This window comes from Delphinapterus leucas, chromosome 17 (assembly GCF_059928025.1).
Source record: "Delphinapterus leucas isolate spDelLeu-1000000601 "Yukka" chromosome 17, BTC_Dleu_Yukka2, whole genome shotgun sequence".
Lineage (NCBI taxonomy): Eukaryota > Metazoa > Chordata > Mammalia > Artiodactyla > Monodontidae > Delphinapterus > Delphinapterus leucas.
This window is the reverse complement of record NC_143145.1, coordinates 33,553,863-33,576,936: the sequence shown is the minus strand read 5'-3', so window position 1 is coordinate 33,576,936 and position 23,074 is coordinate 33,553,863. Positions and strand designations below refer to the sequence as shown.

The 23,074-nt window shown below is 39.9% G+C and overlaps 1 protein-coding gene across 1 annotated transcript in view; it reads right to left on the bottom strand.

The window, feature by feature from the left end:
* Positions 1-23,074, bottom strand: part of DPYS (dihydropyrimidinase) — a 90,181-nt gene that overhangs the window by 43,727 nt on the left and 23,380 nt on the right. Inside the window, exons 5-7 of the mRNA XM_089898830.1 lie at positions 12,346-12,502; positions 10,958-11,099; positions 1,357-1,499 (exon numbers count right to left, since the gene is read on the bottom strand). Of these exons, the coding sequence (XP_089754956.1) occupies positions 1,357-1,499; positions 10,958-11,099; positions 12,346-12,502 (442 nt within the window). The remainder of the gene's footprint in view (positions 1-1,356; positions 1,500-10,957; positions 11,100-12,345; positions 12,503-23,074) is intronic.

Genomic DNA, 23,074 nt, shown 5'->3' with positions numbered 1-23,074 from the left:
AGAGGCCTAACTTTCAGCCTATCTCGGCTTTCAATTTGCCTTAATCATTTCTAGCTCTTGACTTAAAGTGAGAGACATGAAACTGTTCCTTTCGCTTGAACACTTAGAGGCCACTGTAGGGTTATTAACTGGCCGAATTTCAATATTGTGTTTCAGGGAACAGGGAGGCCCAAGAAGAGGGAGAGAGATGGGGGAACAGCCGTTTGGTGGAGCAGTGAGAACACACACCAGTTCACTGTCTTACAGGGGCTCAGTTCGTCCCCAAACAATTACAGTAGTAACATCAAAGATCACTGATCACCACAACCAATGTAATAATAATGAAAAAGCTTTAAGTATTGCAAGAATTACCGAAATATGATGCAGAGACACAAACCGAGCAAATGCTATTGGAAAACTGGTGCTGACAGACTTGCTCCATGCAGGTTTGCCACAAACCCTCAGTTGGTTAAAAACATGGTATCTGTGAAGTGCAATAAGGTATGCCTACATAGACGTCTGTTTACTACAACATAACCCTTAATAGACTTTGAATAAATGCCTATTCAGTAAAGGTAGAAGGTCTTATCATATCCCTGTTTGCACACACACGCGTGCATGCACACACACGCGTGCATGCACACACACGCGTGCATGCACACACACACACGCGTGCATGCACACACACACACACGCAATGTTAAAGTATGTGGGATTTTCTCCATTACAGCTGCAGAGTTTATGAAAAACAGAAATCAGGATGCAGGTGTTGTCTGTGCCAACATCCTATAAGGAGAAATTAACAAAGCTTCAGCTTCTATTGAATACTTTTCTGAATTGGTGGAATCAGCCAAACCTGCGATACTCACATAGAATCATGGAAATTGGAAACAAAAAGCCGGAGTCTACTGGGAATGACAGGCTCAAGATGAACTCAGCTGGAAAATTTGGCTAACTAAAAGTGACATCCTTTGTGCTGCAATTTTTCTATCTGGGAGCTGTAAAAAGGCTGTAATTATTTCGAGTTTTCAATGCAGCCCTTTTCAAACTAAGCCTTTCCTTTTCTTCATTGCTCTGCACCTTTCCTCCATGTGAACTCAGGCGTTTGCCAAGCACTGAAGTGGGAAATTCATACGGTTTTATACACACATGCATTTCCAGGGAATGGGAAGCAACACAACTGTTGCATTCTCTATGCCAAGGAAAACAAAAGAATGTTTGTACATCAAAACCTTTATCTTGTGCATAGGCTCAAAATACCTGAGCCTGGCTAAATAAATCACCTAATAAGAAATGGCTGATTAAGGCCAATGAAAATTTCTTTGCAAGTTAGTGCTTTTTCTCCATGGAGAAGCCAATACAAAAACTTAGACTTACCTTGTGGCTTTTGGGTCCCAAATCACAATGTCAGCATCTGAGCCCACAGCTATTTTTCCTTTTCTTGGATACAGATTAAAGATTTTAGCTGCATTTGTGCTGGTAACTGCCACAAACCAGTTTTCATCCATTTTGCCACTGTGCTGTAAAACAATTCAAGGAAGAAAATACATTTCTTTTTCTGATAAATGATAAAACACTAAAAATCTCCTGTCAATCAAAGTACAAGAATTTTATCTCTTAGAACCAAATAAAATTGCACCTAATTTCTTATATCGTGAAGCCAAACACACCTGTGAATACTGATAAATCTTAAACAATCATAATGATAATGATGGGGATGAATGGGGTTATATATGGAAGCCTGAAAATAAGTTTTCAAAAACCTATCAGCTTAACAAAACAGCCCCATTAATTTTTCCCATTCTTTCCAAAATCACACAGACAAGAGCTAAATATTGGTAACAATATTTCCAATTCTTGTTTAAAGTTTACTACCACCACCTACTACATTTATAATCTGGGCCTAAGATTTATGAGATGATCATGTAGACATTATGTGGAATATTACAGAGTTAAAATAAGATAGACCTATAATTCAGGTGACTACGCTTTTAGAAATCAACTAAGAGGTTCAATTTTGTGCTACTGAAATTTACATGAACCAACAGTCAGGGACTGTCTGCTGTAAGAGATTTTAATATGGACAAACTTCAGTGGGATGTGATCCCTCTGAAATGATTTGTTTTTAAATGTTGAGAGTTCATCCCTATGTACATTTACATGGCAAGAGCATCCTTACGGTTTATTTAATTATCAAAGGGTCCCCATCTCATAAAAACATTAAGAACCATGTCCTGAAAGTAATTTTCCCCTAAATAAACCATCTGAATGTTTCAGAAAATAACATAGGCTCCTGTATATTATGAAGAAGTATCTGATCACTTTAAAGCCATTTATATACTTTATATATTATGAAAATCTGCTGTAATGAAGGTATCCATTGTAATTCACACAAGCTCAAAGTGAAAGGTTGGACTGTTACCAAGAAAGTCTAGGCTTCCAGGAAGATGGCTTAAGAGTAAGACGCGGAGATCACCTTCCTCCCCACAGACACACCAGAAATACATCTACACGTGGAACAACTCCTACAGAACACCTACTGAACGCTGGCAGAAGACCTCAGACATCCCAAAAGGCAAGAAACCCCCCCACGTACCTGGGTAGGGCAAAAGAAAAAAGAATAAACAGAGACAAAAGGATAGGGGCGGGACCTGCACCAGTGGGAGGGAGCTGTGAAGGAGGAAAAGTTTCCACACACTAGGAAGCCCCTTCGCGGGCAGAGACTGCGGGTGGCGGAGGGGGAAAGCTTCGGAGCCGCGGAGCAGAGCACAGCAACAGGGGTGTGGAGGGTAAAGCGGCGAGATCCCCGCACAGAGGATCAGGGCTGACCAGCACTCACCAGCCCGAGAGGCTTGTCTGCTCACCCGCGGGGGCGGGCGGGGCTGGGAGCTGAGGCTCGGGCTTCGGTCGGAGCGCTGGGAGAGGACTGGGGTTGGCGGCGTGAACACAGCCTGCAGGTGGTTAGTGCGCCACGGCTAGCCGGGAGGGAGTCCGGGAAAAGGTCTGGAGCTGCCGAAGAGGCAAGACACTTTTTCTTCCCTCTTTGTTTCCTGGTGCGCGAGGAGAGGGGATTAAGAGCGCTGCTTAAAGGAGCTCCAGAGACGGGCGCGAGCCGCGGCTAAAAGCGTGGACCCCAGAGACAGACATGAGACGCTAAGGCTGCTGCTGCCGCCCCCAAGAAGCCTGTTTGCGAGCACAGATCACTATCCACACCAGCCTTCCGGGGAGCCTGTGCAGCCCGCCGGGGAGCCTGTGCAGCCCGCCACCGCCAGGGTCCCATGATCCAGGGACAACTTCCCCGGGAGAACGCACGGCGCGCCTCACGCTGGTGCGTCACGCCGGCCGCTGCCGCTGCAGGCTCGCCCCGCCCTCTGTGCCCCTCCCCCCCCACCCCCAGCCCGAGTGAGCCAGAGCTCACGAATCAGCGGCTCCTTTAACCCTGCCCTGTCTGAGCGAAGAACAGACGCCCTCCAGCAACCTACACTCAGAGGCAGGGCCAAATCCAAAGCTGAGCCCCTGGGAGCTGTGAGAACAAAGAAGTGAAAGGGAAATCTCTCCCAGCAGCCTCAGAAGCAGCGGATTAAAGCTCCACAATCAACTTGATGTACCCTGCATCTGTGGAATACCTGAATAGACAACGAATCATCCCAAATTAAGGAGGTGGACTTTGAGAGCAAGATTTATATTTTCCCCTTTTCCTCTTTTTGTGAGTGTGTATGTATATGCTTCTGTGTGAGATTTTGTCTGTATAGCTTTGCTTCCACCATTTGTCCCAGGGTTCTATCCGTCCGTTTGTTTTTCTCTTAATAATTATTTTTTACTTTAATAACTTTATTATATTTTATCTTACTTTATTTTATTTTACTTTATCTTCTTTCTTTTTTTCCTTCCTTCCCTCCTTCCTTCCTTCCTCCCTCCCTCCTTTCTTCCTTTCTTTCTTTCTTTCTACTTCTACTAATTCTTTCTTTCTACTTTTTCTCCCTTTTATTCTGAGCTGTGTGGATGAAAGGCTCTTGGTGCTGCAGCCAGGAGTCAGTGCTGTACCTCTGAGTTGGGAGAACCAACTTCAGGACACTGGTCGACAAGAGACCTCCCAGCTCCATGTAATATCAAACGGCGAAAATCTCCCAGAGATCTCCATCTCAACACCAGCACCCAGCTTCACTCAACGACCAGCAAGCTACAGTGCTGGACATCCTATGCCAAACAACTAGCAAGACAGGAACACAACCCCACCCATTAGCAGAGAAGCTGCCTAAAATCATAAGTCCACAGACACCCGGAAACACACCACCAGACGTGGACCTGCCCACCAGAAAGACAAGATCCAGCCTCATCCACCAGAACACAGGTACTAGTCCACTCCACCAGGAAGCCTACATAACCCACTGAACCAACCTTAGCCACTGGGGACAGACACCAAAAACAACGGGAACTACGAACCTGCAGCCTGCAAAAAGGAGACCCCAAACACAGTAAGATAAGCAAAATGAGAAGACAGAAAAACACAGCAGATGAAGGAGCAAGATAAAAACCCACCAGACCTAACAAATGAAGAGGAAATAGGCAGTCTACCTAAAAAAGAATTCAGAATAATGATAGCAAAGATGATCCAAAATCTTGGAAATAGAATAGACAAAATGCAAGAAACATTTAACAAGGACCTAGAAGAACTAAAGATGAAACAAACAACGATGAACAACACAATAAATGAAATTAAAAAGACTCTAGATGGGATCAATAGCAGAATAACTGAGGCAGAAGAACGGATAAGTGACCTGGAAGATAAAATAGTGGAAAAAACTACTGTAGAGCAGAATAAAGAAAAAAGAATGAAAAGAACTGAGGACAGTCTCAGAGACCTCTGGGACAACATTAAACACACCAACATTCGAATTATAGGGGTTCCAGAAGAAGAAGAGAAAAAGAAAGGGACTGAGAAAATATTTGAAGAGATTATAGTTGAAAACTTCCCTAATATGGGAAAGGAAATAGTTAATCAAGTCCAGGAAGCACAGAGAGTCCCATACAGAATAAATCCAAGGGGAAATACGCCAAGACACATATTAATCAAACTGTCAAAAATTAAATACAAAGAAAACATATTAAAATCAGCAAGGGAAAAACAACAAATAACACACAAGGGAATCCCCATAAGCTTAACAGCTGATCTTTCAGCAGAAACTCTAAAAGCCAGAAGGGACTGGCAGGACATATTTAAAGTGATGAAGGAGAAAAACCTGCAACCAAGACTACTCTACCCAGCAAGGATTTCATTCAGATTTGATGGAGAAATTAAAACCTTTACAGACAAGCAAAAGCTGAGAGAGTTCAGCACCACCAAACCAACTCTACAACAACTGCTAAAGGAACTTCTCTAGGCAAGAAACACAAGAGAAGGAAAAGACCTACAATAACAAACCCAAAACAATTAAGAAAATGGGAATAGGAACATACATATCGATAATTAACTTAAATGTAAATGGACTAAATGCTCCCACCAAAAGACACAGATTGGCTGAATGGATACAAAAACAAGACCCATATATTTGCTGTCTACAAGAGACCCACTTCAGACCTAGAGACACATACAGACTGAAAGTAAGGGGATGGAAAAAGATATTTCATGCAAATGGAAACCAAAAGAAAGCTGGACTAGCAATTCTCATATTAGACAAAATAAACTTCAAAATAAAGACTATTACAAGAGACAAAGAAGGACACTACATAATGATCAAGGGATCGATCCAAGAAGAAGATATAACAATTGTAAATATTTATGCACCCAACATAGGAGCACCTCAATACATAAGGCAAATACTAACAGCCATAAAAGGGGAAATCGACAGTAACACATTCATAGTAGGGGACTTTAACACCCCACTTTCACCAATGGACAGATCATCCAAAATGAAAATAAATAAGGAAACACAAGCTTTAAATGATACATTAAACAAGATGGACTTAATTGATATTTATAGGACATTCCATCCAAAAACAACAGGATACACATTTTTCTCAAGAGCTCATGGAACACTCTCCAGGATAGATCATATCTTGGATCACAAATCAAGCCTTGGTAAATTTAAGAAAATTGAAATTGTATCAAGTATCTTTTCCGACCACCATGCTATGAGATTAGATATCAATTACAGGAAAAGATCTGTAAAAAATACAAACACATGGAAGCTAAACAATACACTACTTAATAACGAAGTGATCACTGAAGAAATCAAAGAGGAAATCAAAAAATACCTGGAAACAAATGACAATGGAGACACGACGACCCAAAATCTATGGGATGCAGCAAAAGCAGTTCTAACAGGGAAGTTTATAGCAATACAATCCTACCTTAAGAAACAGGAAACATCTCGAATAAACAACCTAACCTTGCACCTAAAGCAATTAGAGAAAGAAGAACAAAAAAACCCCAAAGTTAGCAGAAGGAAAGAAATCATAAAAATCAGGTCAGAAATAATTGAAAAAGAAATGAAGGAAACGATAGCAAAGATCAATAAAACTAAAAGCTGGTTCTTTGAGAAGATAAACAAAATTGATAAACCATTAGCCAGACTCATCAAGAAAAAAAGGGAGAAGACTCAAATCAATAGAATTGGAAATGATAAGGAGAGGTAACAACTGACAGTGCAGAAATATAAAAGATCATGAAAAATTACTACAAGCAACTCTATGCCAATAAATTGGACAACCTGGAAGAAATGGACAAATTCTTAGAAATGTACAACATGCCAAGACTGAATTACAAAAAAAATAGAAAATATGAACAGACCAATCACAAGCACTGAAATTGAAACTGTTATTAAAAATCTTCCAACAAACAAAAGCCCAGGACCAGATGGCTTCACAGGCGAATTCTATCAAACATTTAGAGAAGAGCTAACACCTATCCCTGTCAAACTCTTCCAAAATATAGCAGAGGGAGGAACACTCCCAAACTCATTCTACGAGGCCACCATCACCCTGATACCAAAACCAGACAAGGATGTCACTAAGAAAGAAAACTACAGGCCAATATCACTGATGAACATAGATGCAAAAATCCTCAACAAAATACTAGCAAACAGAATCCAACAGCACATTAAAAGGATCATACACCATGATCAAGTGGGCTTTATTCCAGGAATGCAAGGATTCTTCAACATATGCAAATCAATCAACGTGATACACCATATTAACAAATTGAAGGAGAAAAACCATATGATCATCTCAATAGATGCAGAGAAAGCTTTTGACAAAATTCAACACCCATTTATGATAAAAGCCCTCCAGAAAGTAGGCATAGAGGGAACTTTCCTCAACATAATAAAGGCCATATATGACAAACCCACAGCCAACATCATCCTCAATGGTGAAAAACTGAAAGCATTTCCTCTAAGATCAGGAACAAGACAAGGTTGCTCACTCTCACCACTCTTATTCAACATAGTTTTGGAAGTTTCAGACACAGCAATCAGAGAAGAAAAGGAAATAAAAGGAATCCAAATCGGAAAAGAAGAAGTAAAGCTGTCACTCTTTGCAGATGACATGATACTATACATAGAGAATCCTAAAGATGCTACCAGAAAACTACTAGAGCTCATCAATGAATTTGGTAAAGTAGCAGGATACAAAATTAATGCACAGAAATCTCTGGCATTCCTATACACTAATGATGAAAAATCTGAAAGTGAAATTAAGAAAACACTCCCATTTACCATTGCAACCAAAAGAATAAAATATCTAGGAATAAACCTACCTAAGGAGACAAAAGACCTGTATGCAGAAAATTATAAGACACTGATGAAAGAAATTAAAGATGATACAAATAGATGGAGAGATATACCATGTTCTTGGATTGGAAGAATCAACATTGTGAAAATGACTCTACTACCCAAAGCAATCTACAGATTCAATGCAATCCCTATCAAACTACCACTGGCATTTTTCACATAACTAGAACAAAAAATTTCACAATTTGTATGGAAACACAAAAGACCCCGAATAGCCAAAGCAATCTTGAGAACAAAAAACGGAGCTGGAGGAATCAGGCTCCCGGAGTTCAGAGTATACTACAAAGCTACAGTAATCAAGACAGTATGGTACTGGCACAAAAACAGAAATACAGATCAATGGAACAGGATAGAAAGCCCAGAGATAAACCCACGCACATATGGTCACCTTATCTTTGATAAAGGAGGCAGGAATGTACACTGGAGAAAGGACAGCCTCTTCAATAAGTGGTGCTGGGAAAACTGGACAGCTACATGTAAAAGTATGAGATTAGATCACTCCCTAACACCATACACAAAAATAAGCTCAAAATGGATTAAAGACCTAAATGTAAGGCCAGAAACTATCAAACTCTTAGAGGAAAACATAGGCAGAACACTCTATGACATAAATCACAGCAAGGTCCTTTTTGACCCACCTCCTAGAGAAATGGAAATAAAAACAAAAATAAACAAATGGGACCTAATGAAACTTAAAAGCTTTTGCGCAGCAAAGGAAACCATAAACAAGACGAAAAGACAACCCTCAGAATGGGAGAAAATATTTGCAAATGAAGCAACTGACAAAGGATTAATCTCCAAAATTTATAAGCAGCTCATGCAGCTTAGTAACAAAAAAACAAACAACCCAATCCAAAAATGGGCAGAAGACCTAAATAGACATTTCTCTAAAGAAGATATACAGACTGCCAACAAACACATGAAAGAATGCTCAACATCATTAATCATTAGAGAAATGCAAACCAAAACTACAATGAGATATCTCACACCAGTCAGAATGGCCATCATCAAAAAATCTAGAAACAATAAATGCTGGAGAGGGTGTGGAGAAAAGGGAACACTCTTGCACTGCTAGTGGGAATGTAAATTGGTGCAGCCACTGTGGAGAACAGTATGGAGGTTCCTTAAAAAACTACAAATAGAACTACCATATGACCCAGCAATCCCACTACTGGGCATATACCCTGAGAAAACCAAAATTCAAAAAGAGTCATGTACCAAAATGTTCATTGCAGCTCTATTTACAGTAGCCAGGAGATGGTAACAACCTAAGTGTCCATCATCGGATGAATGGTTAAAGAAGATGTGGCACATATATACAATGGAATATTACTCAGCCATAAAAAGAAACGAAATTGAGCTATTTGTAATGAGGTGGATAGACCTAGAGTCTGTCATACAGAGTGAAGTAAGTCAGAAAGAGAGAGACAAATACTGTATGCTAACACATATATATGGATTTAAGAAAAAAATAATGTCATGAAGAACCTAGGGGTAAGACAGGAATAAAGACACAGACCTACTAGAGAATGGACTTGAGGATATGGGGAGGGGGAAGGGTAAGCTGTGACAAAGCGAGAGAGAGGCATGGACATATATACAGTACCAAACATAAGGTAGATAGCTAGTGGGAAGCAGCCGCATAGCACAGGGAGATCAGCTCGGTGCTTTGTGACCGCCTGGAGGGGTGGGATAGGGAAGGTGGGAGGGAGGGAGACGCAAGAGGGAAGAGATATGGGAACATATGTATATATATAACTGATTCATTTTGTTGTAAAGCAGAAACTAACACACCATTGTAAAGCCATTATACTCCAATAAAGATGTCCAAAAAAAGTATAAATAAATAAGACAGAGAATGAATTTTAACCTCATCTAGGTATGGAAAACATGGAAATAATAACACATGCCTTTTCTAGACCACACTTCCAGATTACAAAGATGAGTGAGAGAGGAAAGTTAACTTTGGCAAATAAATATGTTTAGAGTCTCCTAAAAAAAAAAAAAAAAAGTCTAAGCAAAGAGAAAGAAAATAAAAGTCATCTGGGATGCTTAGAATTAGGGTAGAGGTAGCAGGGGGTGGAGAGGATAACTGGTAGAAGGTAGGGCTGTAGAGATGTTTTGAAGTTCCTTGCGTGTAAATTAACTGTTGAAATGTCATCCAATAAGTAATGCTGAAAATTAAAGGATTTTAGAGAGGAAAGTAGCATGAACACACCCTGGTGTTTGAAAGGCAACTCTGGTCTTAGAGTATGGGATAGATTGTAGCAAGCCAGAGAGTGGAGGCAGGGGCACCAGCTGTGAGACGACTGCAGTGGTCCAAACAAGACATGGGCCTCAAAGTAGAATGGTGGACATGATGGTGGAAATAAGGAGGCATTTTGGAAATAAAACTGACAAGACTTGGTAAAATATTAGAGCTAGAAGTGAGGGGTATGTGTAAGGGATTCTGTGGTGTGAGATGTGATTAATGTGCCATTGAAGGGAGGGGTTCTGAGAGATGGGTGAGAATGGCATGACAATGGGGACCTCAGGTCTTACCAGGCAAGTCTCCACTGCTGATCTTTACAACTACACCTGTCAGCTGGCTGGATAGGCTAACATATGAACATTTAGCCATTTGATTCTTCTTCATCGTCAGGTAGAAATTTTTAAATCATGAAATTTAAAAAAAACCTCTTTCTATATTTTGGATTATTATTTATGTAACCTCATACAGCAGTTTTTAAAACATAATATCCAAAAGTTCTTTAAAAGGGATATCTACATTTTTATATGAAAAGGAGGTATGAACGTAATATAAATTCTTGATGTCCTTTCAATCATTCCAAGTATTTATATCAGTGACACATGAGGAACTAGGATTCAACAACATGGAAATCAAGAAGAAGTGCTATTACGTTTCAAAGATTTCAAGAATAATCCTCTAGGTACCCAATCTAAATTTATACCCTAATGTCTGCATAATGGTGCAAAGCATCCTCTAAACCATGCAGAGAAGAAAATTGTTTTTCATTATTATCTTGGGGGATGGCATGGTGGTGGTGATACTGTTGTATTCCCAGTTTCCACTCTAGTGAAAACAATCAAAAAACTTCTCTATGAAGGCTTTTGCCACTCTGGTCCTAAAATGGGCCAGATTCCAGCTGAAAAATCAGGCAAAACAGACTGAGTCCTGTGAAACTCACCACGCCTTTTTCCCATATTACTGACATCCGGTCCTCAACACCATTCACTCCATTGGGAATCTTAGTAAAATCATCCTTCCCAAGAGCTTTCTGGCAGGTGTTGAAAGTGCAGTGGTCAGACCCTGTTATGGTTAGATCACCACTGTAAAAGAGAAACACACAAGAGCAATAGGGGTGAGTAGAAAGAATATGTCAGGAGGAAGCTACCATAACCCTCCCTGGTCTCTGGACCCCATTCTCAACTGACAGTCAGAAAACTGCAATGGAGAATGGGCAGCTTTTTCAAGTACATATTTCACCCATGCCTGTCTCTATTCCAGGAAACACTTTGGGAGAATAATACTCTTACATGAAGCATGATGAAGGATCGTGCTTGGGTCAGAAAAAGTGGGTTCTAGGCTCCATCACCTACTGGCTATGTGACTATGAGTTTGTTCAATGCTCAGTTTCTCATCTAGAAATTGGTAATTATATATACTTGATGACAATTATTCAGGGTCACTGGCAATAACATAAGTGAAAATTTCTTGTGAGTACAGAATTACACAGAGGTGAACCAGGGTGATCCACATGAACAGAGGCAGCCCCTGGCCACATGGCAATGTTGATGAGCAGAGGTGGGACACTGGCTGAGGATGTTGAGGTCACGAGCAACAGGAATTGTGCTTTGACCTGTGAGTCACCTTGAGGATGCAGAAGGCTGAAGGAGGCAGGAGCCTGAAAGGAAATGGCAAGTGAACTCTTGGACGGTCTGTGGTGAAAAGCTCTTTGTTAACTTGGATCTGAGTATCCATGAATGGAGAATGTCTGAATGTCCATGAATGGTGTATTTCTCAAGAAAAAATGATCAAAATGTCTCCCAAAACAGCATCTGAAAATAGTTTGGATGGCCTTTCATGGGGATAACCTGCTCAGAGGGTAGGATTTTGCCTTTCACCTCTCCAGTGGCTCTGCCCTAGATCATCATCTCTTGTATCCATACAACAAGCACATCTGGTTCCTGGGTTATATCAGCATAGAAAAATATTCAAGACTATTCTGTATGATAAAAATAGGGCATATTGAAGAGACCTGGTCCTAGGCAGCAAGAGATAGAAAAGACAATGAAAAAATCAGAGCAGAGGAAAATTTCAGTACAAATGATCTGATTTCTCTGTGGCCAGGAGAGATTTTACACCACATCATAGCACAATTAAGCCAATGCTTTTGGGTCTCCAGATGAAGGGTTCCCCAGGGCCTGTGAGGTCAAGTAGGACAGAAGACTGGGAGGTCAATGGAAGGTCCAGATGGTAGGACAAGATCTCCTACACTCAAAACACTCAAGATTTGGGACCAGCAAAACATCTTCTTTTGGCAAAACACCTTACAATCATCTACTAAACTATTACTTAGCCAATAGATTCATGAGGAAGTCAGGCGTTGAAGGGTCTGGTCGTAGGGGTGGACCCATAACGTGATGGGCTGCATGGGGCCATTCTCTATTCCAGTAGTGAGTGCCATCTGTGCCGAGACCTGCTGCGATGGGTTCTCCAAAGACCACCTTCCCTGGAAAGTTCAAAGGGAAGCGTTCAGCACCTCGATTTGCTCTTAAGAGAGCCATCTGACAAACACATAAATATTAGTCTTCTCTGTCCTACCTAAACTACAATTTACCTCTCTGATCAGGACTGAAAAGTAAAATCTACTGTTTACCGAGCCTTTCCTACGCTCCAGTCAGTGGGCACGGCATGCTGTGGTAGATGATTGTACCCACTCGCTGATATTAGGCTTGGCCTCATGGCTTCCTTGGGCCAATTATATATGAATAGAAATAACATGTGCTGCTTCCAAGCAGAACCTGTTAGAGCCACAACGAGCTCTCCCTCTGTCATGAGACCAGTAGAAGCTGCTTCTTCAGGTGTGTCTCAGAATGAAGAGACTCTAGAGCAGAGGCAGAGCCAACCGATGATGGATATGAGTGTGAATAAGACGTAAATCTCTGCCATTGTAAGCCACTGATATTTTCGGTTAATTTGTCCCTGTAGCATAACCTAGCAAAAGCTGGCTGAAATATGTGCCATTCTAATGGAATCTTCTCGAAAACCCTATCTGGGAAAAGCTATTATTATCTCCATTGCAGTGTGAGTCCTGGGCAAATATCTAGAGAAAACTATAATTCAAAAAGATACATGCACCCCGATGTTCACTGCAGCACTATTTACAATAGCAACCTAAATGGAAGACATGGAAGCAACCTAAATGTCCATCAACAGGTGAATGGATAAAGAGGATGTGGTACATATATACAATGGAATATTACTCAGCCATAAAAAAGAATGGAATAATGCCATCTGCAGCAACATGGATGGACCTAGAGATTATCATATACTAAGTGAAGTAAGCCAGACAGAGAAAGAGAAATATCATATGATATCACTTATATGTGGAATCTAAAAAACAATGATACAAATGAACTTATTTACAAAACAGAAATAGACCCACAGGCATAGAAAACAAACTTATGGTTACCAAAGGGGAAGGGAGGGAGGGATAAATTAGGAGTTTGGGGTTAACAAATACACACTACTATATGTAAAATAGATAAACAACGAGGACCTACTATATAGCACAGGGAACTATATTTAATATTTTGTAATAATCTGTAAGGGAAAAGGATCTGAAAAAGAATATATATATATATATATATGTATATATGTGTATAACTGAATCACTTTGCGGTACACCTGAAACTGACACAGCATTATAAATCAACTATATTTCAATAAAATAAATAAATAAAGATAAAACTTTTATAAAAGATAAGGTTAAGGCTTATAGGATTAAGTAACTTTTGTACAGTTAAATTACATGCACACAGCATAGACGGGGTGGAGAAGGTAGGGTCTGAATCCAGGCATTTTGACTTGAGTGGTCCTAACCTCTACACTATACTATCCTGATGACAATGATCTTATGGTCATACAGAGTCCAACCACACTATATCTCTGTTGCAAGTAGACTGATCATCTTTGCACACCCTTAAGGTATAAACCTCTTCTAAAAACTTATGTTAAATAAAATAACACTCAGATAATAAAATTGTAGCCAGAACTGCATATTTATAAAATCATGCAAATGAGGCCATCAAAAGCACACAGTGTTAGAAAAGTTAATAGCTTGTAGTGAATTTGAATTTAAAATCAGGAGCCTATCTCTGATTAGCATTTGTCAGCATAATAGATTCTTTGGCATCCACCTGCTCATATCCAAGCAGTCATGAAGGAGAGTGCACAGAAAGGAGAAGCTGGCATCCCAATTACTTCACTCTGGTTAACCAGATGCCACAGACTTGAGTTAAAATCCTGATATACAACTGAAATGCACTGATTTCCTCAGAGTCCTGACAGTGGATGGCCACCAGCTGCCTAAGTCATACTGAATTGGAACGTAGCACCCTATTACCTCACAGATCATTTCTCCCCCAAATGAGCCATCTTCCTCCAGTGAGCCTAGGGATTTGAAAAACCCTGAAAGCAAGGCTGCTTGAAGCCTAACCAACTTTGCCTCTTATGTAACCTAGCATCAAGCTATTGTTAACAAAAGTTATCCTCCAAGAAGTTAGCCACAGCTAATATCCTTCACTTTCATGATATACACACACTAGATGAATACCACCCCGTTTCTTACTGTCCTATTCCCAGAAAAGAGGAAATGCCGTTAGTATCTCCTTCTGGTGTACCGAACAAGAAGCAATCACTTTTAACATGAACTAAGAGGTAATGCACTATTTACTGGAGAGATAACAGGACGGGCATGGTATTTTATCTGCAGGTACAAAGAGACCTTCCTATTCCAAGAGAACTTCTTACGGATGCTTGGACAATGAAAAACTCAGATTCTTGATCTGCAATCACTTTACAAGTTGCCAACTCAGGATTTTTCCTGGTACTTCATTACAGAGGAAAGAGTCTTATCACATGTTCTGTTCAATCATTTGGCCCATCAAGGTGGTATGGGAAAACAGTTCCAAAATTTCTACAATTTTAATAGCTCTCAGGAAAAATTAAAAGTGTCAGCATCTACCAGGAGTCTGCCAGGACTGTTTTGAAACCAGATGACAGGTAATTTCCTTGGAAGGGTTTAGCACCTTTACAATATGACGTGCCACTTTTTTGGTATATACAACAAGATCTTCGTTAACAGGGTTATTTTCAACTGTCTCCCCATTAATTTATCTGTAAGTACTTAAAAAAATGAAAAAATAAAAAAGTAAAAATTCCTAACTATTCTTCCCTGTATTTCACAATGGTTCTGAGACATTTTTCAAAGGACTAAACAGCATGCAAACTGTAAAAAGAAAACAAGGGGCCTGGATAATACATAAATTGAAGAATCAAACTAGATTAATTCAGCATAACGGTGGGTTCTGTTAGATTTGGGCCAGAAATAAAGTAGTAATAAACATATCTAATGTATGTATAGCACTCTAGAGTTTGCAAATACAGCTTGAAGGTCATATATCTTACTTGACCTTCATGGCAACCCAAACACTGGTTTGACAGACAAAGAAACTGACACTCAATAAGACTAATTTGTCTATGACACAGGGGTAGTGAGTGGTACATTAGAATTAGAATCCTAGTATACTGATAACATACCATACATAGGCAGTGTGTTAGTAAGAAAAGTATCATTTTTCATTTCTTGGTAAAGAGCATGTATTTTTAAAAGTCAACCATAAGATCTGTGGACGTGGTTAAGCAATTTTCCAATTTCACTTACTGGTTTGATTTACTACATTTAACAGGTTAGTAATGAAAATTCCTAGATCTGTCCTAGTCTGATACTCTCCTGATTACATTCGAGACCAGACGATTTCAGCAACTCTTGGCAGATAGTACATATCCATCATTAATATCCTCCCACTGTCTCAGCCAGTTTCACATTATGTTGTATCCTGTCTCCCCATACATGTTCTCTCTTTCTTTCTCCATCATTTAGCTCAAAACCAAAAAAAAAAGCCTTCACTTATGATGCAATCTCCCAGTTAAAGGAGTTCTGCTCTCTGAGAGATTGTTACGATTTCCAAATAGTGAAACATGTCCAACCAACCAAAACTACCCCCCATCCCTGACCAGACAGCCCATTGTTTATTAGATGAAAGCGATAGAGCAGATGTTAACATCTTGTCTGAATTTGGGAGCAGCATTTAATCAAGTCATGGGATCTTTTAGAAAAGGTTGAAAGATGCAGAGAAGCTGGCATAGGTGCCCCGGAGTGGAAGCACCGGCTGCCAAACAGACTTTTATAAAAATAATTTCTCCCGGCTAGAAGGAAAAAGTAGAACCTTCCCGGGCTTTGTCTGGATTCAAAATATTACACTTACAACGAAAGAAAATAATTGAGAAGGAAAATACGCAGAAGCAGCATAATAAAGTAGATCACACAGATTCAGGTTCAAATCCTGATTTTGCTTTTAGTTGGTGACCTTGTGCATGATGAGTCATTGCTCTTGGTCTCAGTTTTTCTCATCTGTGAAATGGGATCGTAACGTCCCTCTAGTGTGGCAATTTTGTGAGGATCAAACAACTTAACATATACGAAAATATCTAGCATCTTCCTGGGATCCTGGAGTCACTTCATGTTATGAGCTGAATTGTGTCCCTTGTCAAAATTCACATGTTAAAGTCCTAACCCCCAGGATCTCAGAATGTGATTGTATTTGGAGATAGGGCGCTTTAAAGAGGTAATTAGGTTAAAATGAGGTCATTAGAAGTGAGCCCTCATTCAATACGACTGGGGTCCTTAAAAGAGGTAATTAGGTTAAAATAAGGTCATTAGAAGTGAGCCCTCATTCAATACAACTGGGGTCCTTATAAGGAGAGGAAATCTGGACACACACACACACACAGAGGGAAGACAATGTGAAGACACAAGGAGGAGACAGCCCTTCCAAGCCAAGGAGAGAGGTCTGGAGCACACGCATCCTTCCTTCAGTGCCCACAGGTAAACCAATGTTGCCAACACTTAGGTCTTGAACTTCTATCCTCCAGGACTGTGAGAAAATTAATTTCCGTTGTTTTAAGCCACCCAGTCTGTGGTACTTTGTTAGAGCAGCAAACAAATACATTCTACAAATGTTAGTTTCCTTATGGTTACACAATTCTTCTTCTTTTTTATTTTAATCTTTTAAAATGGGCAGTCTTGAACTGCTTTGCAGTTGGACATAAGGTAAATCATCTTGTTCTAAATTTAAAGGACAAGGGATGTTCGGATGTTCATGCACAAGAAAGAAAAAGGAAGCCTGAGATTCAAATCCACCTTAACTCGGGCACACATCAACCCTTTCTTAGGAAAAGTACTGGTTACCAAGCATCAGCTCATCGTACTTGTGTGAGATTTGGTTTTCTCTATTCAGCACCAACAAGCAGGGGGCAGTGTGACCACATGGGCAGAGAGTGGCCTCTGTGTGGCCCTTTCTCCCTGTTAGTCCCCAAATACAAGAGAAATACGCTGGAGGGGCGGGGGGCAGAGTTTAAATAAAATGGAAAATAGGACATCTAAACCTCCCTGTAAGAGAAGTTTATATTTTACAGCAATAAGCCTGGAAAATAAAGCTTTCTACAACATGGAAAACCAAAACCAAAGCAAAGCAAAGCAAACAAAAAACCCCCAACCATCATGTAGCCCAGTTCACTGGAAGCTACCTGAGAACCAAAGTTATCTTAATCATTTTTGCAAATCCAATGCCAAAAGCACAGTGCCAAGCACATATTAGGTGTCCAATAACTTGGTTTTTTATGAAAAGCATAAAGAAAACATTTTATTAATAAGTTCAAGTGATATACCCTAAAGACACGAATATGGATGTAAAATAGAATGAGTTTTATTAAGGTAAATTAAAACAAGTTAAACAGGGAACTAAACAACAGTATTGAAAATTTCAGTCATTAATTGGTAAACAAATTTATTATAACAGATATACACCAAAGAGGGCAGCAAGTAAGTTGCTGGGAGAAACTGCCACCATTCTAAGCAAAGCACCAGAAAAAGAATGAATCCACGTGCATGCAAGTTTTACTGGGAGGTGGGAAGGAGAGGTGAACAATATGTCTTTTTAAACACTATTAATTCCATATGTCAATACACGGCAGAAAAGGAACATCGATACCCAAAGCTATTCAAACCAAAGTAAAAAGTACCTCTGTCACTGAAACAAATGACATATATGGACACATATACTACCTGCACAAAGACTAGAGTACAGTGAGTGAGAGAGGTCTAAGAGTGGTAGGTGGGAACTTCTATATGAGATACAATTTCAGCTGGCTGGTCCAACTTTATACTGGGGGTATGGAGCAAGGGAGGGGGGATTCTGCTTCTGGAAGAAAAGGATAACACTCTAGGGACAGCCTTCTGATTCTCTTGCCTCATTTTTGCAAAAGTGGCTTCTCACAGTAAAGATGGGAACTAACCTAGTTACTCAACTTAGATTAACTGAGACTTGAAATAAGCATGAAATTGAAATTCCTTGCAAACGGTCAAAGGCAACTCAGCTTTCCATGGCTTGCATGTGAAAGCTTTCTTCTTTTCCCTGTAACCTGCTTTTCACTTTTTATTGCAGGTGCTGAACGCTAAAAGGAAATATCATGGTAGGGAAACCGCAGGCTTTGAAAGAAAGCTGATGGACTGAACATGCATTCCCATCTCTGGCTTTCCAGTTCACATCAAACCCCGGCGAAGATGTACAACAGATGAACAAAATCCAAAACGGTGCTGAGAATAAAAGAGGAACCATGGCCGACCAGGGGTTATGATAGATTGTAGGAAGACAGAAAGCAGATGGGATGGCAATGCTTATTAAGGAAAGTAGAGGCAGCTACAGCTTGAACTCAAACGAGCAGAAGGGTCATGACAGACATTCGTCCTGCTGCAGGGAAGGGGATGAGTTGGGGCAGTTAGCCCTCATCCCGCCCTCTGCCTGGGGAATAAAGCTTTCTAAGGTGGTACTGATGCTACAGAGTGAAGCTCACCTGAAAACCGAAGCTCACCAGTAACCATGCCCCATTTACATTCACAAAGTTCACAGTCTCACTGTTGGTGCTCTCATTTGGGGGCGGGGCCTACTCACCAGCAGAGGGGGATCCACACCAGCTCCCTACTCTAATCACCTGAACTGTCCAGTCATGAATACAGACAGCCCAAGATCACCAGACACTTAAAGAAAAAACAAACAACATAAAAAGAAGGGCCAAGATGTTTAAAAAAAAAAACTGAAAAATTGACTCAGCAAGAAACAAGATGATCCAGAAAACAGAATTAAAAAAAAAAAAAAAATCTCTGTTAGTATTCTAATGAGGTCAAAAAGATCTCATCCATTGAAGGAAAACTGTTTTTTGCAAATAAATATATGATTACCAAAATGAAATTTTATTAGAAGGAAAGAAGAAGTAAACAAAATCCTTTCCTAAAATATAGAGCAAAAATCAGGTTTTTTTAAAGGTGAAAGTAGTTAAAGGACATGGAGGCTTAGTTCAAGAGGTCTTCTAGTGGAGTTCCAAGAGAGGAACAGAGAAAATTAATATGAAGGAAATAATAGAAGAAAAATGTTCAGAATCAAAGATCAGCCTTCAGATTAAACAGACATCTGAACATGAAGGTGAATTTTTAAAATCCTACTGCTAAACATAGTCTTAATATAAATTCTGGAAGTCTAAAATGAAGAGAAAATATAAAAATCTTCCAGATGGTGAAAAGAGTGACAAAAGGACATGAATTTTATTGGCATTTGTCTATGTATCAGTAACACTAGACGCCAGAAGGGAATGAAATGGTGCCCTCATAATCCACAAGGAAATAATTCTGAACCTAGAATTCTATGTCTGTTCAAGTTGCAAACAAGCTTGAGGACAAAGAATCAGAAAATTTACCTTCTAACACTCTTCCTTTAAAACTCACATGAGAGGGACTTCCCTGGTGGCCCAGTGGTTAAGAATCTGCCTTCCAAGGCAGGGGACACAGGGAACTAAGATCCCACATGCTGCAGGGCAACTAAGCCCGAGCACTCTGGAGCCCGTGTGCCACAGCAACTAAGACCCGATGCAGCAAAATAACTAAGTAAATAAATATCTTTTAAAAAAATCACATGAGAATCTTCACAGTAATTCAAGAAAAGGGGAGAGATGGGAACCAAGAAACAGTATATCCAACCTAGGATTCTGTGAAAAGAAATCCAAGGATGCCATCTCTACAGCTTGGAAAGTATAAAAATAAAGCAGAAAGCCAAAAGATTCTCCTCCTAAAAAAATACCTCTGCAAGAAGAGCTGATTCATTTCAACAGAAGCTGATTCCATTCAATAGAAGGTATGAGGTAGAAGCTGGAAAGTCTTCATGATATAGTAAAGGAGGTGTACATGTTTCTTTTCTGAACCTATATTAAAAAGAGCTAATTGGAAAAATTCCAAGCCAAAAAAAAGACAAGACAAAAATGGTCTAAATATGTAGCAAACTAAAATAAGGCATGCCGTTAATCTTATGGGAGTGTAGGAAAGGAAACCCACTTCACCTTGACACCTGGCCTCTCCAAGAGTTAACTGACATTAGCTTTCACTCTCAAGTTAAGTGATATAAATTCCTCTGAGGTTCTCTTCTCCTGAATTGTTTCTACCAAGAAGAATATTTCCACAATCTTACTTTATAACAGTTCTAAATTTTAGACCTAACCTATAGACAAAGCTTGGAAGACCTGATTCTAGTCCTGGAGCCAACTGAAAATGCTGTAACTCCTGTCCATGTAAAGATTATAATACAGCTGAAAGAAGTCAGGAGAGGGAAGAGAGGGTGATGCTGGGCCTCTCAATTCCTTTTCAGCCTAGTAGAGAATAAAGAGATACCACACAAAAAAAATAGCCAAAACACATAAATTTAAGTAATATTACCTGAAGTGAACATTTACCACTAACAAAACTCAGGAGGTGAGAGGTAAGATTTATGTAGGCTAGACTGTTCTTTTTTCATCACTCAGAGTCAAGTGATACTGTCAAAAATTTATAGTTCACTACTTACAAATTTATGGTTTAGAAATTTGAAGGAAACCACCAAAAAAATAGACATGGTTAAAAATTGCTAGTTCCAAGGACTGAGCTGAGAGAGACAGAAGATGTTTACTCTTCACTTAATACATTCTTGATCATTTCCATTTCTGGAATGTTTTCTTCTTTTAACAGTGATTACAAAAATAACAAAATGATGGCAATATTTTAAATAAATTTGTTAAAAATGTAAGGCCAATAAACAAAACCAATTAAATATAAACTTGGTATCTGCATTTCCCAACTCTGTAAACTGATTTCTTCTGGAACAGAGTGGAAGGTAATAAAAAATGTGGGCTTTGGAGTTGGATAGACTCGAATTTCAGGTTTAGGACGTACTAGTAAAGTGATCTTGGGCTTAATTTACCAAACTTTCCCAAGCCTCAATTTCATCAGTCACAAAACAGTGATAAAATTTAGCTTGAAGCATTGTTATGACAATTAAAAAAATATTGTATATTACAATGCAGTGATCAGATAATATATAATAAAACTTGAAATGATATAAAAGATATATTAAAATATGTGCCAAGCACATATTAAGCACTCAGCAAAGTTAGTTGTTGTAATCATTAACCCTCAGGTCGCTATCTTTGGGGTATATAGTTGGCAATTCAACTATAAAATCCAAGGTAATAAGAGTATTGAATTGCTAGGCAACTACAATAGAGACAATTACTAATTGGGTATCTTTTGTGCCTCCTTGGGCAGTGAGTCTCAAATTCAATACGCATAGGAATCACCTGGGGTTCTATTTATAAGGGGACATTCTGATTCAGTGCATCTGGGATGGGGTCCAAGGACCCGCATTGCTAACGAGCTCTCACGGGATGTCAGTACTGTGTTCCAGGGACCACACTCTGAGTGGCAAGGCCCTAGATGATGGAATGGGCTGGCAAAGGTATTTCCAGATGTTCATATTACAAATCTATAAGGCTGAATTTTTCTTCTTTAAACAAGATAACGATGAATCGATGTATCTTGCTCTTTTATGTTCAGAAATTACATTAGATAATAAATGCATACATGGGACTTCCTTGGTGGTGCAATGGTTAAGAATCCACCTGCCAATGCAGGGGACACAGGTTCGATCCCTGGTCTGGGAAGATCCCACATGCCATGGAGCAACTAAGCCTGTGTGCCACAACTATTGAGCCTGTGCTCTAGAGCCCACAAGCCACAACTACTGAAGCCCGCACTCCCTAGGGCCTGCATGCCACAGCTGCTGAGCCGGCGTGCTGCAACTACTGAAGCCCCTGTGCCTAGAGCCCGTGCGCCACAACGAGAAGCCACCACAATGAGAAGCCCGCACACCGCAACGAAGACCCAATGCAGCCTAAATAAATAAATAAATAATAAATTTAAAAAATAACTTAAAAAAAATAAAAATAAAAAAATAAATGCGTACAGAGTAATCTTCGGTAAAAGCTCAGTGTGTCCACCAGCTCTTGTCACTCTGTACTCCCCATGGACCTGCCCTTGGATTGGCTGATGCAGTCACCATGTGAATGGATTGACACTGCTTGACCACCTGTGAGAGGTCACATGCCAGCGATGGAACAATCTCTCGTGCTAATTTATTCTGGACCTCTGCTGCCTCCGACGATTGCACATTAGAGTATTTTCACAAGTGTTATTACAGTAAATCTGACTCAACTAGAGCATTTGGGCTGACGTTTTAAGTATTTCATGTTTACAACCCCTTTGCAAAGGGATTTAACAACGTCCAAAAAGTAGATATGCACTTGCCCTTTGAACCATTTCCAGGTTCTCATTTCTAGGACTCTTCCCTGAGGCTACGCTTTTGTGAGAGACAGAATAATGGCGCCCCAAAGATGTCCCCATAACCTGTGACTATGTTAACCCTACTTGGCAGAAGGGACTTCACCGATGTGAGTAAATTAAGGATCTTGAGATAGGGAGATTATCCTGAATTAATTAGGTGGGTTCAATGTCATCCAAGGACCCTTAAAGTAGAAGAGAGATCAGGATAATGCAATGTTCTCCATCCACCATTGCTGGCTGTGAAAATGGAGGAAGGGAGAC